We start from the raw sequence: 18,245 nt of genomic DNA, 5'->3' as shown, positions 1-18,245 counted from the left end.
GCACAAAAACATTTTAACACCCAATCATCTGTTCTTTATGGAAAATTATTCAAGTTCCTAGATTGTCTTGTAATTATTCTAGCTGTTGGCTATAATTCATTTTCATGGAAGATTAAACCAGCCATTCTTTTCGTAAGAAAACAAAATATAACACAACCCTTTTTACATTAAACCACTATCAACTTTTCTGCAAATATACATTTATTTAATTCCCCAAGTATAGTTTCAGTAACCGTTTCTATTCTTCAGTTTAATTGGGAATACTCGGAGAGTTGATGCAGTGTTGAGCATGCACAACGTCTTGTAGAGCAGTGTCCCCTTTCAGTCTTTCTTTAACAAAACATAAATTCCAGTAAAATTGACCATTCCCAGTAGGTCAATTCAGTCCATTAATTGAGTCTTTAAATCATTAGTTGTCCTCTTCTTTAATGACGATCTCAGGTAGTGAAGTTATTTGTATGTTAATGTCCTTTAAACAATTTTTGAGTCATCAAGTTTATTAATTATTAGGTGTTTTCTAGATGTCATTCTGAGCTTGCAATCTAGTTATTAAAAGCAATCTGCCTTTTCTCTGACTTAGTCGTTCATGTTTAAAATGTTGAAAAGCTCCCTTTTTCTGACTTTGCTTGCTTGATGTTGATAGCAGCATTGCCGTTCAACATGTTAAGCCTGCTCTTCTGTACAAACTGTACTAATTGTACAAACATTTGAAACTATATCAGGGACCATTGGTTTCTTAACATCACACTTATTTCCATTCCCAAAGCCAATCAGACATTTATATGTTTTTTGTTTTTGTTTTTTCCCCGCATCCCTGCAACAGTGTACAGCTTTGAGGAGTCCTGTTGGACAGAAACCAGTTGAAAACAATTTAGCTTTTAACAGAAATGTTGCATTAACAGCTTATTCAGATCACATGTGTAGTGTACTCTGTCATAATGTACAGACCATTTTTAGCCATTTTAATGTGACAAATACATCAGTCTGTATTGCAGTCTTTTTTTTTTTTTTTTAGACCACTAACAGACCTGTCAATCACCGATACAAACACTTTGATTGGTTGTATGAACGGCTCCTGGACAAGTTTGGATCAGCCATTCCAATCCCTTCGTTGCCAGATAAACAGGTCACAGGTAAATCTGACATGGTTGAATGCCTTTAAGGACAGCGGAGCATGACAATAACATCATTCACTAATTTCTCCAGGCAGGACTGGTAGTTGTTATTTTCCCAGAAATTGAAACATGGAAAAATGTGGATGTTTTGATGTGCTCAGCTTTAAATTTCAACAATAGTAAATTCATAAAATGTAGAAATGTTCAAATGATTTTGCAATCTTATAGTGGCCACACTTCAGCCACAAAATCCTGTCAGTTCTCACATCTGTACTTAGGGATATCTTTAGAATGCAATCAAACCAGTTCCAATTAATTTCCAATTCCTTTTTAAAATCACTTCCCAATTCCATTTGCTATTCCCTTTTAATCAATTCCAAAGCTTGTGTCGTAAAAGGACTTGGAATTGGAATTGAATAAAATGGAATTGGAATTAGGAATTGATTTTAAAAAGGAATTGCGGGGGCTCCCGAGTGGCACATCCGGTAAAGGCACTCCACGTGAGCCTGGAGGTCACCGGTTTGAGTCCAGGCTATTCCACAGCTGACCGTGGACGAGAGCTGCCAAGGGGCAGTGCACAATTGGCCGAGCGTCACCTGGGTGGGGAGGGCTTAGGTCGGCTATAGAGTCCTTGGCTCACCGCGCACCAGTGACCCCTGTAGACTGTCCGGGTGCCTGCGGGCTTGCCTGTAAGCTGCCCAGAGCTGCGTTGTCCTCTGACACTGTAGGTCTGAGGTAGCTGCATGGCTGGCCTGCACAGTGAAAAAAAGCAGTCGGCTGATGGCACACGTTTCGGAGGACAGCCTGTATTCATCTTCGCCGCTCCAAGCGCAGGTGTGGTAGCGGTGAGCTAAGCCTAAAAATAATGCAATTGGCCATTTCAAATTAGGACGAAAAATGGGGTAAAAATCAATCGTCGACTACTAAATTATTAAAAAAAAAAAAAAAGAGGATTTGGAAATGGAAATGGAATTGAAAAAAATAAATTGACCCCAACCCTGATTGAAACTTTTTACCTACAGCATGTAAATGTATGTAAACCAACAACACTACTCTTGGGTACAGTCTATCTGGTTGCTTACTAAAATTCTTCCAGTTTTATGTAGGGGTAAATTGTCATCTGTCAGTTGGCATTTATTGGATGGTTTCACAGACCCCAATTAGCACTAGTCTTGGTCTTTTTGGTTTTCCATAAAATATATTTTACAAACAGCCCTAGGCCATCCATTGACACTTATTTGGCAATCCTGGAGAAAATTTTACTAATTTGTAATGAATGACTGTCTTCCAGGACGCTTTGAGGAGGATTTCATTAAGATGCGAATGGAAAGGCTCCAGGGGTGGATGACCAGAATGTGCCGACATCCTGTTATTTCCAACAGTGAGGTCTTCCAGCTGTTCCTCAGTTTCCAGGATGATAAGGTAGGCAGCCAAGACACACTGCGGAGGAGTTTAGGTGCTTTTTCATATGGTTATTTTCTTAGGAGTAATGTAATTTAATTGAAGAAACAAATGAAAAGCAGATTGTTTGCTTCCAAGCAGACTGGCATACTGTTAATCTCAGAGCAAAGCACTTTGTTACAACATGTTATTTCTTTATAATAATAATAATAATCATCTGTATTTTGTATAGTGCCTAAATGCAAGCATCTCAAAGCGATGAACAATTTAGAACAATAACACTAAATACAACAACAAATACACAAGCATATAATTAAAAATAGAACAGATTATTAAAAAAAAAAAAAAGCTTAGCCATTGGAATCCTTAACAGACCCGAATTCGCAGAGCAAAGGTTACGTGTGGGAATGTACCTCGTTAACAAATCAGAGATGTAATTTGGGGTCAAGCCCTTTAGAGCCTTATCAGTTAGCAGTAAAATTTTAAAATCAATCCTACTCTTGACCGGCAACCAATGCAAAGAGGCAAGAACTGGTGTAATATGAGCACCCAATCTGTAGCCAGTTAAAAATGGGAGCGGCAGAGTTCTATATGTATTGCAGCCTGCCAATAGCAGCCTTGGAAGCAAAACATTACAGTAATCGAGCTGGGAGGAAAAGAAGACATGCACTAGCCTCTCTGCATTGGGCATGGACAAGACAGGGCGCAGACGGGCTATGTTCCGGAGATGAAAAAAGGACACCTTAGTGACATTGCGGATATGAGACTCAAAGGTTAGACTGTTAGACCAAAGTTAGTTTTATATTTATTGCATCATGATTAAAAATGATAATGAAATGAGAAGAGTCAACTGCTTGTTATTTAAGTACAGTGGGTAATATTGAGTTGAGTGGGGGACGGAGGGGGGTGATGCTGGGATGCCAGAATCACCGTCGAGCCCTCTTGAGGTGTCGTGGGCTAGTCGACGAAACACAGAGGATGGAAGGTGCCCACTTGAAGACCCCAGAGATGTACCCTACTTAGCTCAATCTAAGTTGTCATACTGATGCGCTGGGGAGACCGCACTGTGGTTGATCCCCGGAGCCAGCATCGCAGCCGTTGTGTGTGCTGATGCGCTAGGGAGGCAATAAGCTGATCCCTGGAGCCAGCATTACACTTCAGCCATCAACACCAGGAAACAATTGCTAATGTGATCCAGACATATATGGATCACATTAGTTTACTGTAAAGCTACGTCTTAGTTGGTGCTTATCTTGGCGAGAGCCGAGTTCAAATCAGCATGCAGTTTTAACATCTACTCTCGTGTAATGGAAGTCAGTTAGGTTTGGCATAATGTATACAAAAGTGGAAAACTTGGAAAAAAATAGCTTTAATGATTGTAGGGAACCTATAATTTAATTATGAAAGATGTAACAAGCAACCAGTGCATATATAAGTGCTATAATATTATTATTATTATTATTATTATTATTATTATTATTATTATTATTATTTTCAGTAGTCGTCGTAGTAGGAGTAATATCCCTTTGCAACTGATGCATTTATTTTAACCGGAATGCACCTTACATGTCAAATCTAATTTAATACATTTTTGTATTACAATTAGATTTCAGATGGCTGCCAACACCATTCTTTTGACATTGCAAATGTTCCTCACTCAGATACCTTGTTTATCAAAGTTGTGCAGACAGCTTTAAAAGCAAGTAAGCAAACATGTACAATGGTACCCCAAATATTTTCCAATTACTACGAAGGTAGTATGACCATATTAATCTTGTCTTGCTAGTTACAATTGCAGAACGAATGTACAGCTCTGACAGTGTACATGACAGTCAACAATTTATACTTTTTATAGGATTGGAAGATGGGGAAGAGAAAAGCAGAAAAAGATGAAATGGTTGGGGTGATGATTTTTTCTACAATTGAACCTGAAGCATCTGACATGGACCTCATTGAAGTGTAAGTGTGTGTGTGTGTGTGTGTGTGTGTGTATATATATATATAGGGGTGAAATTATCAACAGAAAAGTGCAGGTACTCCTATGCACAGCCGGATGTAAACAGTTTAAAAATGGAGACAATTTGAGTGCCAATGAATAAATACTTTTAAAATGTATACATATTGGTACACGATACATTTATAAATACAAAATAAGCCTTAGAAAATAACTTACAAATTATAACCAATTCACCATAAACAAAGAAGCTGAAAATGCTGAAAGCTTTGTACCCTCTGCATGTATAACTCAGTCATGTACTGTAATATGACACTTAAGTTAAACCTTAAATGACACGCATTAAGAAATATTACACTGTGCATTAACTGCTGTAGAGGGAGTTTTATTTCAAGATATCCTAAAAAAGGGATGGTGTTATAAAAAATGGTACAAAAAACAACTATAAAATTATACAAAAAGGTCTAAGTCAAACAATGCACAATAGGGGATAATAAAATACCCCTCAAATTTATAATGTAACAGGCACTGCTATGACTAATGATGTACTTGGTCATTTTAATCTCCATAGTATTCTCTGAAATCATCCCCATACTTTCCAGACCTTGGGTACTCACCTACAACAGGACCTGGCCATGCTACAATAATAGCCTTGGATTAGAACATACAGTGGCTCTCAAAAGTATTCACCCCCCTTGGAGTTTTTGCCACTGATCAACACAAAAAAGTCCATAATGTCAAAGTGAAAAATAAAATTACAAATTGTTCTAAATTACAAAACAGAAAAGAATTGATTGCATTATTCACCCTCTTGAGTCAATATTTGGTAGAGGCACCTTTGGCAGCAATTACAGCCATGAGTCTATTTGGATAGGTCTCTACCAGCTTTGCACATCTGGACACTGCAATTTTTGCCCATTCTTCTTTGCAAAATTGCTCAAGCTCCGTCAAGTTGGATGGGGATGGGTGAACAGCAATTTTCAACTCTTTCCACATATTCTCAATTGGATTGAGGTCTGGGCTTTGACTGGGCCACTCCAGAACATTGAACTTTTTGTTTTTAAACCACTCCAGTGTGGCTTTGGCTGTATGTTTGGGGTCATTGTAATGCTGGAAGATGAATCTTCTCCCAAGTCCCAGGTCTCTTGCAGACTTCAGCAGGTTTTCCTCCAGGATTTCTCTGTACTTTGCTGCATCCATTTTGCCCTCTATCTTCACGAGCTTTCCAGGCCCTGACGCAGAGAAGCATCCCCATAGCATGATGCTGCCACCACCATGCTTCACGGTAGGGATGGTGTTCTCAGGATGATGTGCGGTGTTAGGCTTGCGCCAAACATAGCGCTTAGCGTTGAGGCCAAAAAGCTCTATTTTGGTCTCATCAGACCATAGAATCTTCTTCCACTTGGTCTCAGAGTCTCCCACATGCCTTCTGGCAAACTCTAGCCGAGATTTGATGTGAGTTTTTTTCAACAATGGCTTTCTTTTTGCCACTCTCCCATAAAGGCCAGTTTTGTGAAGCACCCGGGCCGTGGAAGACTGTAACTCCTTTAGAGTTGCCATAGGCCTCTTGGTGGCCTCCCTGACTAGTGCCCTTCTCGCCCGGATACTCAGTTTTTGAGGACGGCCTGTTCTAGACAGATTCACAGTTGTGCCATATTCTCTCAATTTCTTAATAATGGACTTCACTGTGCTCCGGGGGATATTCAGTGCCTTGGAAATGTTCTTATATCCTACCCCTGATTGGTGCTTTTGAAGAACCTTATTCCAGATTTGCTTTGAATGTTCCTTCGTCTTTATGATGTAGTTTTTGTTAGGAAATGTACTAACCAACTGTGGGACCTCCCAGAGACAGGTGGACTCCATTCAACTAATTATGTGACTTCTAAAGACAATTGGTTGCACCAGAGCTTATTTAGGTGTGTCATAACAAAAGGGGGTGAATACTTATGCAATCAATTATTTTCTGTTTTATATTTGTAATTAATTTAGAACAATTTGTAGATTTTATTTTTCACTTTGACATTATGGACTTTTTTTCTGTTGATCAGTGGCAAAAACTCCTAATTAAATCCATTTTGATTCCATTTTGTAACACAATAAAATGTCGAAAAGTCCAAGGGGGGGTGAATACTTTTGGGAGCCACTGTATATCCCTGTTTCTTTTATTTATTTTGTACTTATCACTTATCTTACAATAATATGTTCTGTGTGCTTCTCTGTTGTGTTTCTATGTAAATGAATTACCATGATCTATTCCAGAAAAATATTTTTCAGGCAGAAACAGTATAAAAGCACTTTTTTTATTTGTATTTTATCCCTAGTATTGTGGTTTCTGCACAAGAAACAAAGTGGCAAAAGGCACATTTTCATAAAGTAATATGATTACTGTGGTTTACTTCTGCCTTTTTTTTTTTTTTTAGATATGCACGCAAGTGAAAACTCACATTTAACTTAACTCTTCAAAATGTTTTTTGTTTATTACAGTCCTCATAACAGAAAATACTAGGATCACAACAAAACAAAACGATGATCGCTATGCTTAACATGTACATTGCAAGTTGGGCCAGTGTTTGAAAAGCATGAAGCACACCTCCATCTCCCGATTCTGACTCGCTTACCAAATCTGAAGCTGCACTTTCATCGTGCTTTTTTATGTTATTGTTAACCCCTACTGTCCCACACATCACTTGCCATTTTAGAAAATGTTCTGCAAATTCTGGCAAAATGTGGTAAATTGGTGCAAGACAAAACACGCTATGATAATTATTTCTAATATTTATCAACCATGTAATTTATGACGAACACCGACGTGAATTTTTGCCTTCAAATTCATGTGCAGCAACGTTTGTTTAGAATATTTCAGATAGTTTCTCTGACACACTAAAGAAAATAATTATTACTTCATAATAATGATAATTACTCCATACCGCTGTTTTCACGTTGTACTGTCTTCTGTCGTTGATCAACGAATGAGCACTGACACAAAGCGAAATGGGCTGAGATTTGTGACTCATGCCAAAATGAAATCTGATCAGAATGAAAGCTCGGCCAATCAACATGTGTGATTATACTGACGTTCACGGTGGCCAATAGCAATTAACAGAAACAGAAGCAGTATGAGGAAACATAATGCAAGCAGTACAAACTGTGCTGAATGAAAGCGCATTTGAGAAACGTTGCACTAGTATTATGTTTCCTAGTGGACTGCGTGAGTGGATGGAATGCATCCGTATTGGATGAATTTTACCCCTGTGTGTGTGTAATGAGTTAATAGAGGGAAGTGTATAGTATTGCATGCAGGCAATAAAAATGTGCATTATAAATATCATATGGGAGATACTGAAATTGAAGAAGGGAACTATGAAAAAGACCTAGGCGTTTATGTTGACTCAGAAATGTCTTCATCTAGACAATATGGGGAAGCTGTAAAAAAGGCCAACAAGATGCTCGGATATATTGTGAGAAGTGTTGAATTTAAATCAAGGGAAGTAATGTTAAAACTTTACAATGCGTTAGTAAGACCTCACCTAGAATATTGTGTTCAGTTCTGGTCACCTCGTTACAAAAAGGATACTGCTGCTCTAGAAAGAGTGCAAAGAAGAGCAGCCAGAATTATCCTGGGTTTAAAAGGCATGTCGTATGCAGACATGCTAAAAGAATCAAATCTATTCAGTTTTGAACAAAGATGAATATGCGGCGATCTGATTCAAACATTCAAAATCCTAAAAGGTATAGACAATGTTGACCCAGAGGACTTTTTTGACCTAAAAAAAGAAACAAGGACCAGGGGTCACAAATGGAGATTAGATAAAGGGGCATTCAGAACAGAAAATAGGAGGCACTTTTTTACACAGAGAATTGTGAAGGTCTGGAACCAACTCCCTAGTAATATTGTTGAAGCTGACACCCTGGGATCCTTCAAGAAGCTGATTGATGAGATTCTGGGATCAATAAGCTACTAACAACCAAACGAGCAAGATGAGCTGAATGGCCTCCTCTCGTTTATAAACTTTCTTATGTTCTTATGTGTATATATTAAGTTACAAGAAATAGATGTCTACAATTATTTATTTCAGCAATTTTTTTTTGCAAAACTCCAAAAATGCTAATTCGAAAGTATTCATACCCTGACAAGGAAAATTAAATTAATAGCTAGCTGATGCACCTTTAGCAATAATAACCTATTTTAAACGATTAGAATATTTGTCAATGAGCTTTTGGCATGATTCTTTAGTGATTTTTGACCATTCTTCAAAACAAAATTGTTCCAGTTCATTCAAATTCCAAGGACTTCTCTTGTGCACAGCCTTCTTAAACTCATACCAAAGATTCTAAATCGAATTTAGATCAGGACTGGCTATGCCATTCCAGAACCATTTTATTCTTTTTTAACCATTCTGAAGTAGATTTTGATGTGTGCTTAGGATCGTTGTTGTGTTGGAATGTCCAGTTTCTCTTTAAATCAAGTTTTGTAACAGAGGGTTTCAGATGATTGGCCAATATCTTTTGGTATGCTATGGAATCCATTTTACCATGTATTGGAACTAAATTTCCTGTGCCATTAGAGGAAGGAACAGCCCCATAGAAGGATATTACCACCTCCATGCTTGACAGTAGGTATGGTGTTCTTTTCTTTGTACGCCTCACCAGACTTTCTCCAAGCGTATCAGCGTGACCAAATAGCTCGATTTTTGTTTCATCACTCCACAAAATGTTTGACCAGAACTCATATACATCATTCAGATGCTGTTCTGCAAACCTTAAGCGATTGTCCTTGTGACGTTTTCCTAAGAGTGGCTTTTTCCTTGGCCTGCGACCATTGAGACCTTCACCATGCAATACTCGACCTATGGTTGAAATGGAAACCCCAGTCCCACTTGCAGCCAATTCACTTTGCATATCTTTGGCAGTCAATCTCGGATTGTTATTAACCTTTCTCACAATTCGTCTACTTGTTCTTGGTGAAAGAACCTTCTTTCTTCCAGACCAAGGAAGCGTTGTGACAGTGTGTGGCAAAGTGGTTGATTGGGTACAGGTGCAGGAGTGATGCAGTGCATGAATGAAACAGGCAGAGATTATAATCCGGTTTGGAAAGGAGTTTTATTTTGTTTTCCAGGTCTGGCGACGAAACAATAATCCCCCGGCAATACACACACACTGCACGGGGTAAATAACAACTAGGATTGCAGTCCCAAATAATAAACAATAATATCCACCGCACAATAATACAAGCACTGTCACCAGTCCTGGCTGCGTGCAGTAGTGCTCGTGGTGGGTGATACAAGTTTATTTCATGACAGTGGTGTAGTGTTGTTCCGGCTTTGTGCTGGCCCAAGGCAACCGTTCTGGAAACGTATTAGCTGTCTAGTGATTCACAAACAAGACAATTACTAACAGACAGAACAAAACAAACAAAACACTCATGAAACTGCTACGTTCTCTCACAGTCCTTCTAGGTTAAAAAACAAAACACACAAGAAGGAACAGATTGCGATTCTCCGCCCCCTTTTATGCCATCACACATGACCCTTGGTAAACGAGTGCAACCGGCTCTCCAATCTGTGGCTGCCACATTGTTTCTCTTCCGGGTCAATGTGTTCTTGCAACAGAGTCTTGCCTTCATCCAGACTGGCCGACTTCCCGACGCTGGGAAAGAACTGTCAGACCAGCCCGTCCAAAGAACTCTGTTCTCACTGCTTAGCGCCCTCACAGGTCGGGAGGGAGATTTACAACCAAGAATCATTGTACCATGAGTCTTGTACTTCTTGATAATATAAACATGGGCAGCAGTGTGGAGTAGTGGTTAGGGCTCTGGACTCTTGACCGGAGGGTTGTGGGTTCAATCCCTGGTAGGGGACACTGCTGCTGTACCCTTGAGCAAGGTACTTTACCTAGATTGCTCCAGTAAAAACCCAACTGTTTAAATGGGTAACTGTATGTAAAAATAATGTGATATCTTGTAACAACTGTAAGTCGCCCTGGATAAGGGCGTCTGCTAAGAAATAGATAATAATAATAATAATAATAATAAACAATAATTGAAATTGGGATACTCAAATGCTTGGAAATCTTCTTGTATCCTTCTCCAGCTTTATGATAATAAATAATTTTCTGCCTAAGGTCTTCAGATAGCTCTTTACTTTTTCCCATGTTGACTTATTGGTAATGACAGCAATCATCCTATGCCTAACCCTTTTTATACTCTCTAAGAATGTTTACCTACAATCCAGCATTTTCTAGACTTTTCTAGAATTAGGTTCTGCATTATCATATTGACATTTCTAGCACCTTGTAGACAATTGTATCATAGCATCAAAGGATATAAATACTTTTGAATTAGCATTTTTGGAGCTTTGCAAAAAAATTGCTGAAATAAATCATTGTAGACATCTATTTCTTGTAACTTTTTCCTTATTCACAAAAGCCATAGTTAAGGTTGTAAAAGTGGGGTTAAGTTCAATCAATCTGCCTGTCGTTTTGGATTTCAGGTCTGATTGGTAGGCTGAATTTTTTCTACAAGTTTTGTGTTATTCTGTTCCGTAGTTTTTGACCTATAGCACTTTTAAAAAAATGGGTGGTTTTTTGTGAAAGTTTGGTGCCGGGAGAGCATTTTTTATTATTCACCTGTAGGTAAAAAACTACTGGACAGTTACTACTCCCATTTGGCAAGTTACTGCATTTAAGTAGTCTTTAGTGCCTTTTGTGGGTGGAGAGGTTTAAAAATGTGTATTTTAATATAAAAATGTACTTTTAAAAACGCATGCTACGCATGCGCAGTTGTACAATTTGGTAATCTTTTTTTGTGTATTTCTGACTGGACCTGTAACAATACAATCACTTAGGAACGCTCTCCAGTTTGAAATACAGCTCCCAGAACAGCTCATCTTAGCTAACATTTCAAGCTTTTCACAAGCGTAACAAAGCATCATATTGTAATGTACAGAGTAAGCAAATAAATCATAAAAAGTATTTTAAACCTACATGTACACTTAGGCTGAGGGATTGTGTGCCGGAGCAGCTATAAATAATGGTGAAACATTTCAAATAGGCCTAAAACGATTATTTAAATTACATTAGGCTTACAAAAAACTAAAACACTCACCCATATAACCACAAAAGCCAGAAGAACAGGGCAAAGGGTTAGGCTGAAGTTTGAATAAAACTCATCAGTTAACCCTCGTCTTTCAATTTGCTAGAAGTGCTCCTAGTATTTATCTGAAAAGCCCTATTCAGTACGAGTAGAACAAGGTGCTACACATGATGGTAGCATCTAAATTGAACCCAGGGTGATTTTTCTGGTCAAGGTCCCTTTCTCACTTTAGGTTGACCTTTGCAAGGTCACAGGTCAAAGGGGAAAGTTTTAAAAAAATAATGGCTATCATTTCTGAACTCAGCATGTCAGAAAAACCCCAGGTGAATTTTTCTAGGAAAATCTGAGACGGACGGGCAATGAAATGCCCCTTTTCTGGTTGAGTTGGTGTGGAATGACCCTTCAGTATGATTTAATTGCACAAGATTCCAGATGAGCTGATAATATCTCTTCAGCCAAAGAAGCAGGCACAGTAATTTGAGCACCGTTACCATTATGTAAAACAGTATGTAGCGTGAGTTTTGTACTAAAGGAGGGTCAGCTGTTGCAGGGAAAACCAGTTTATTTCTCAAACTGTCCATTTAAAAAACGTAACAGCAGAACACACAGAAATACTTGGGACTGTAATTAGGAAGTGTACTATGTACTGCAGCTTACTTGATTGGGTAAACAAAACAAATAAAAAGCCAATTACTAAATTTAGCTCATAGATTGTGCTAATAAAAATCTATGACAATGTGCTTGCTGTGGTGTATTTAGTATCATAAATATAGAACAACGAACTCACTGCAATTTAAACTTGTTTTTACTGAAGAATAAACGGTGTGAAAATCATAACAGCTGTCTGTGTTACATAAGAACATAAGAAGAACATAAGAAAGTTTACAAACGAGAGGAGGCCATTCAGCCCATCTTGCTCGTTTGGTTGTTAGTAGTTTATTGATCCCAGAATCTCATCAAGCAGCTTCTTGAAGGATCCCAGGGTGTCAGCTTCAACAACATTACTGGGGAGTTGGTTACATGCTCTCAGATCAGGTTGTCACTAACACTGAGTATGGCAGCTGCAGCATGCTTCTCCATATTACTGTACAACTCTACACAATTAAAGGTGCAGTCACCAATTCCATACACAACACCTGCAAAATATAAAAAATATAAATATGCAGAGTTCATGAATAGATGAACCATTCAGCAGAATGAGACAACAAACAAGCGAGACTAAAAAGACTAATTGACAAAATAGGTTCTACAAATACTTGCACTAGTACATGTAAAGTGTGTAAATACATGGACAAAAGTAAAAATATAAGTAAACATAAGAACACCACATATCCACTAAATACTAATACCTACTGTAAAAATAGCAGTGTTGTTTATGGAATAGCCTGTGAAGAATGTGATGAAATAAAATATGTTGGAGAGACTGGAAGAACTTTATATAAAAGAATTCAGAACCAACTTTCATAAATTAGAAATAAAATAAAAAAATGAATGAACCAATAGTACAGCACTTCACCAGTCAAGGACATGAGATAAATGATGTAAAGTTTGTAGTATTAGAACAGCTAAAATTAGACAATGCGACATGTAGAAGGATAAAAGAAAGCAAATGGATAAATAGACTGAACACGATTATGCCAGCGGGACTCAACAGAAAAGAATGAATTAATTAACTCCAATAAATATATCACATTTAAATAAATAAATAAACAAAATTCATTCAAAAGTTGTACATGCTGATGTACTAGGGAGGACAAATCAAGGCTGATCCTCAGAGCCAGTATTGCATGATAATATAAATATAAGTTTATAGAAAATAATGTTAATTAAAATTAGTACAGATTTAAAGATAGAAGTAAAAATGATGTCACAATAGATAAAACACCATTACATCATGTAAGAATAAGTCATGGATTTGAATATAAACAATAACAAGTAGTTGTCATGCCGTATTTATAAATACTTCCAATGTTTTGATTCAAACACACCTTGAGAAAGATATGTACAACATATAGAAACATTGGGCAGCTGGCTCTTTGAGCTAATATATACAGTGCCTATAGTAAGTATTCACCCCCCTTGGACATTTTTACAGTTTGTTGTGTTACAACCTGAAATCTTGATACATTTAAATGGGATTTGTTTTCCTTTGATTTACATAACCTACTCAATACTTTGAAGAGGCAAGATAATTTTTATTGTGAAACAACAGTTAAATAAAAATAAAAATGTCTTGGTTAGATAAGTATTCATCCCCCTGAGTCAATACTTGGTAGAACCACCTTTGGCAGCAATTACAGCTGTGAATCTTTTGGGGTAAGTCTCAACCAGGTTTGCACATCTGGATCGTGCAATATTTGCCCATTCTCTTGGCAAAATTGTTCGAGCTGTCATGTTGGATGGGGATCGTTGGTGGACAGCAATCTTCAAGTCTTGCCACAGATTCTCAATCGGATTCAAGTTCGGGCTTTGACTGGGCCACTCTAGGACATTCGCTTTCTTGTTTTTAAGCCACTCCAGTGTCGCTTTGGCTCTGTGCTTGGAGTCATTGTCCTGCTGAAAGGTGAATCTCCGTCCCAGTCTTAGGTCTTTTGCAGACTGAAGCAGGTTTTCCTCAAGGATTTGCCTGTATTTAGCTCCATCCATTTTGCCCTCTACCCTGACAAGCTTCCCAGTCCCTGCCAATGAAAAGCATCCCCATAGCATGATGCTGCCACCACCATGCTTCACAGTAGGGATGGTGTTACCTGGGTGATGTGCTGTGTCGGTTTTGCGCCAGACATAACGCTTTGCATTTAGGCCAAATAGTTCAATTTTTGTTTCATTGGACCACAGAATCTTTTGCCACATCTTTTCAGAGTCTCCCACATTGTTTTTGCAAATTCCAAGCAGGATTTTACATGGGTTTTTTCAGAAATGGCTTCCTTGTTGCCACTCTTCCATACAGGCCAGATTTGTGGAGTACCTGAGCTATTGTTGACACATGGACAGTTTCTTCCATCTCAGCCATGGAACGCTGTAGGTCTTTCAGAGTTGTCATTGGGTTCTTGCTGGCTTCCCTGACCAATGCCCTTCTTGCCCGGCTGCTCAGTTTGGGAGGACAGCCTGCTCTAAGCAGATTCTGGGTGGTGCCGTATACCTTCCGCTTCTTAATGATCGACTTGACTGTGCTCCAAGGGATATTCAATGCCTTTGAAATCTTTTTATACCCCTCCCCTGATCTGTGCCTTTCCACAACTTTATCCCAGAGTTGTTTTGAAAGCTCCTTGGTCTTCATGGTAGTATCTTTGCTTTGAATGCACTATCCAACTGTGGGACCTTACAGAGACAGGTGTATTTAATCTGAAATCATGAGAACCACTTTTATTGCACACAGATGGACTCTTATTGTGTGAATTATTGTGTGAATTCTGAAGGCAATTGGTTGCACCTGAGCTTATTTAAGAGTGTCATAGCAAAGGGGGTGAATACTTATCTAATGAAGACTTTTCAGGTTTTTATTTTTAATTGATTTGTTTTTTCACCCCCCCCCCCCCCACACACATTTTTTTCACACGTTGAATGTGTTGAGTAGGTTGTGTAAATCCAAGGAAAAAAAATCCCATTTCATTGCATCAAGATTTTAGGTTGTAACACAACAAACTGTGAAAACGTCCAAGGGGGATGAATACTTACTATAGGCACTGTATATATACATATATCCTGTATGTGTGTGTATATATATATATATATATATATATATATATATTGTAAACGAGCGGCACTCACTCGGGTTCGTTGCCCCTTTAAAAACACGACCCAGCACAACAGAAGTGGATTTTTAAAGCGTGTTTGCGCTAATTTTTAATAAACACAAAATCAACAAATACAAAATCAAAATAAACACCTAACTCCTCTTGGAGCACTAACTCAACTTTCAGGAACACACTGTCTAACACGGGACAGCTAAGCTGTTTTCCCGTCCTTACAAAAACACAGGTTTGATACAGCACTTACTTGTTTTTTTAAACTCTGGCTACCCGGAGACAGAGCACCTCTTCTGCCTCCTTCTACTCAGCAGCCATGAGCATTCTGACTGCTCCTCTCTTATACCCTGCACCTGGTTCTACTTTAATAATGATCTCCAGGTGCAGGGAATCATTAAGCAATAAAACAAATAAAACTAAACAAAACAATTAAACAAATCAATTAGCAAATTTAAATGAAACAATAAAGCAATACAATCAAACAAAAAAGTGCATTCCACACATGTTTCTCTCGCAGGGAGGTTTTAACCCCCTCCCTGCTGTCTCACACAACCTGCTATCTCACAATATATATATATATATATATATATATATATATATATATATATATATAATATATACTACTGGTCAAAAGTTTTAGAACACCCCCATTTTTCCAGTTTTTATTGAAATTTAAGCAGTTCAAGTCCAGTGAATAACCTGAAATGGTACAAAGGTAAGCGGTAAACTGCCAGAGGTTAAAAAAAAAAGTTTAGGTTACAAAAACTGAAAAATAATGTACATTTCAGAGTTATACAAAAAGGCCTTTTTCAGGGAACAAGTAATGGGTTAACAACTTACAGCTGTTCTGCAGCAATGGAAGTAAATTAAGCCTTGAAAGTTGATGCTAACAATTCCTACAGGTGTCCCAACTTTTGTTGATTACTTACAAACCATCTGCCTGTATAAAAGCAGTGTTGGAACAGACTGTGTTACTACACCCTCTTAAGCATTATTTGGACAGTATTGTACTGCAGGAAGTAGTATATTGCTCTCATAATGGCGAGAAAAAGGCAGTTAACAAAGGAAGACAGACAGACCATTATAACCCTTAAAAGTGTAGGTCTTTCCTTTAGAGAAATTGTAAAAAAAAGCCAAGGTGTCAGTGAGTACAGTTTCCTACGCCATCAAAAGGCACTTGGAAACTGGAGGAAACTCTGACAGGATGAGGTCTGGCAGACCCAAAGCCACAACAGAATCAGAAGACAAGTTTCTGAGAGTCAACAGCTTGCGTGATAGGCGGCTCACAGGACAACAGCTTCAAGCACAGCTTAACACTGGTCGAAGTATGCAAGTCTCAGTTTCAACCGTGAAGAGAAGACTTCGAACTGCAGGTTTGACAGGTCGAGTGGCAGTAAGAAAGCCATTGCTAAGATGGCAAAATAAGAAAAAGAGGCTTGCCTGGGCCATGAAGCACCGCCAGTGGACTACTGAAGACTGGAAGAAGGTCTTATGGACCGATGAATCAAAATTTGAAATCTTCGGTTCATCACGCAGGGTTTTTGTAGGCAGTCGAGTAGGCGAAAGGATGGTTCCTCGGTGTGTGACACCAACTGTCAAACATGGTGGAGGAAGCGTGATGGTCTGGGGCTCTTTTGCTGGATCCAGAGTCGGCGACTTGCACAGAGTGAGTGGCACCCTGAACCAAAACTGCTACCAGAGCATTTTGCAGTGCCATGCAATACCCTCTGGTATATGCCTAGTTGGTCAGGGGTTCATCCTACAGCAAGATAATGACCCAAAACATACCTCCAGGCTATGTCAGAACTACCTTAGAAGAAAAGAACAAGACGGTAGGCTTCAAATCATGGAATGGCCAGCACAGTCTCCAGACTTAAACCCCATCGAGCTGGTTTGGGATGAACTGGACAGAAGGGTGAAAGCAAAGCAACCTACAAGTGCAACACATTTGTGGGAACTTCTGCAACAGTGTTGGGAAGAACTTTCCGAACAATATTTGATTTCCATTGTAGAAAGAATGCCACGAGTGTGTTCGGCTGTTATATCTGCAAAAGGTGGCTACTTTGATGAGTCAAAAATTTAGATTAAATTTTGTTAAACAAAACGATAGCATGATTTCTTTTTTATCTCCAATTGTTTATTTGTTCTATGCTTTAATTTCAGAGTACATTGAGACATTAAACTGCGTAAATTTCAATAAAAACTGGAATAATGGAGGTGTTCTAAAACTTTTGACCGGTAGTATATATATATATATATATATATATATATATATATATATATATATATATATATATATATATATATATATATATAAGAAAGTTTACAAACGAGAGGAGGTCATTCAGCCCATCTTGCTCGTTTGGTTGTTAGTAGCTTATTGATCCCAGAATCTCATCAAGCAGCTTCTTGAAGGATCCCAGGGTGTCAGCTTCAACAACATTACTGGGGAGTTGGTTCCTCACAATTCTCTGTGTAAAAAAGTGCCTCCTAATTTCTGTTCTGAATGACCCTTTATCTAATCTCCATTTGTGACCCCTGGTCCTTATTTCTTTTTTCAGGTCAAAGACATCCCCTGGGTCGACATTGTCTATACCTTTTAGGATTTTGAATGTTTGAATCAGATCGCCGTGTAGTCTTCTTTGTTCAAGACTGAATAGATTCAGTTCTTTTAGCCTGTCTGCATACGATATGCCTTTTAAACCCGGGATAATTCTAGTTGCTCTTCTTTGCACTCTTTCTAGAGCAGCAATATCCTTTTTGTAACGAGGTGACCAGAACTGAACACAATATTCTAGGTGAGGTCTTACTAATGCATTGTAGAGTTTTAACATTACTTCCCTTGATTTAAATTCAACACTTTTCACAATATATCCAAGCATCTTGTTGGCCTTTTTTATAGCTTCCCCACATCGTCTAGATGAAGACATTTCTGAGTC

At 38.3% G+C, this 18,245-nt stretch overlaps 1 protein-coding gene across 3 annotated transcripts in view; it reads left to right on the top strand.

The window, feature by feature from the left end:
* LOC117411388 (sorting nexin-9-like) overlaps positions 1–18,245 on the top strand; it is a 227,263-nt gene that overhangs the window by 172,288 nt on the left and 36,730 nt on the right. For all 3 annotated transcript variants that reach the window (XM_059025354.1, XM_034921779.2, XM_034921780.2), the window contains 3 exons: positions 1,016–1,133; positions 2,407–2,537; positions 4,372–4,475. In XM_059025354.1, the coding sequence (XP_058881337.1) occupies positions 1,016–1,133; positions 2,407–2,537; positions 4,372–4,475 (353 nt within the window). The remainder of the gene's footprint in view (positions 1–1,015; positions 1,134–2,406; positions 2,538–4,371; positions 4,476–18,245) is intronic.

This window comes from Acipenser ruthenus, chromosome 6 (assembly GCF_902713425.1).
Source record: "Acipenser ruthenus chromosome 6, fAciRut3.2 maternal haplotype, whole genome shotgun sequence".
Taxonomy (NCBI): Eukaryota; Metazoa; Chordata; class Actinopteri; order Acipenseriformes; family Acipenseridae; genus Acipenser; species Acipenser ruthenus.
The sequence above is the reverse complement of the archived record's forward strand: the minus strand, read 5'-3'. Positions and strand labels throughout refer to the sequence as shown.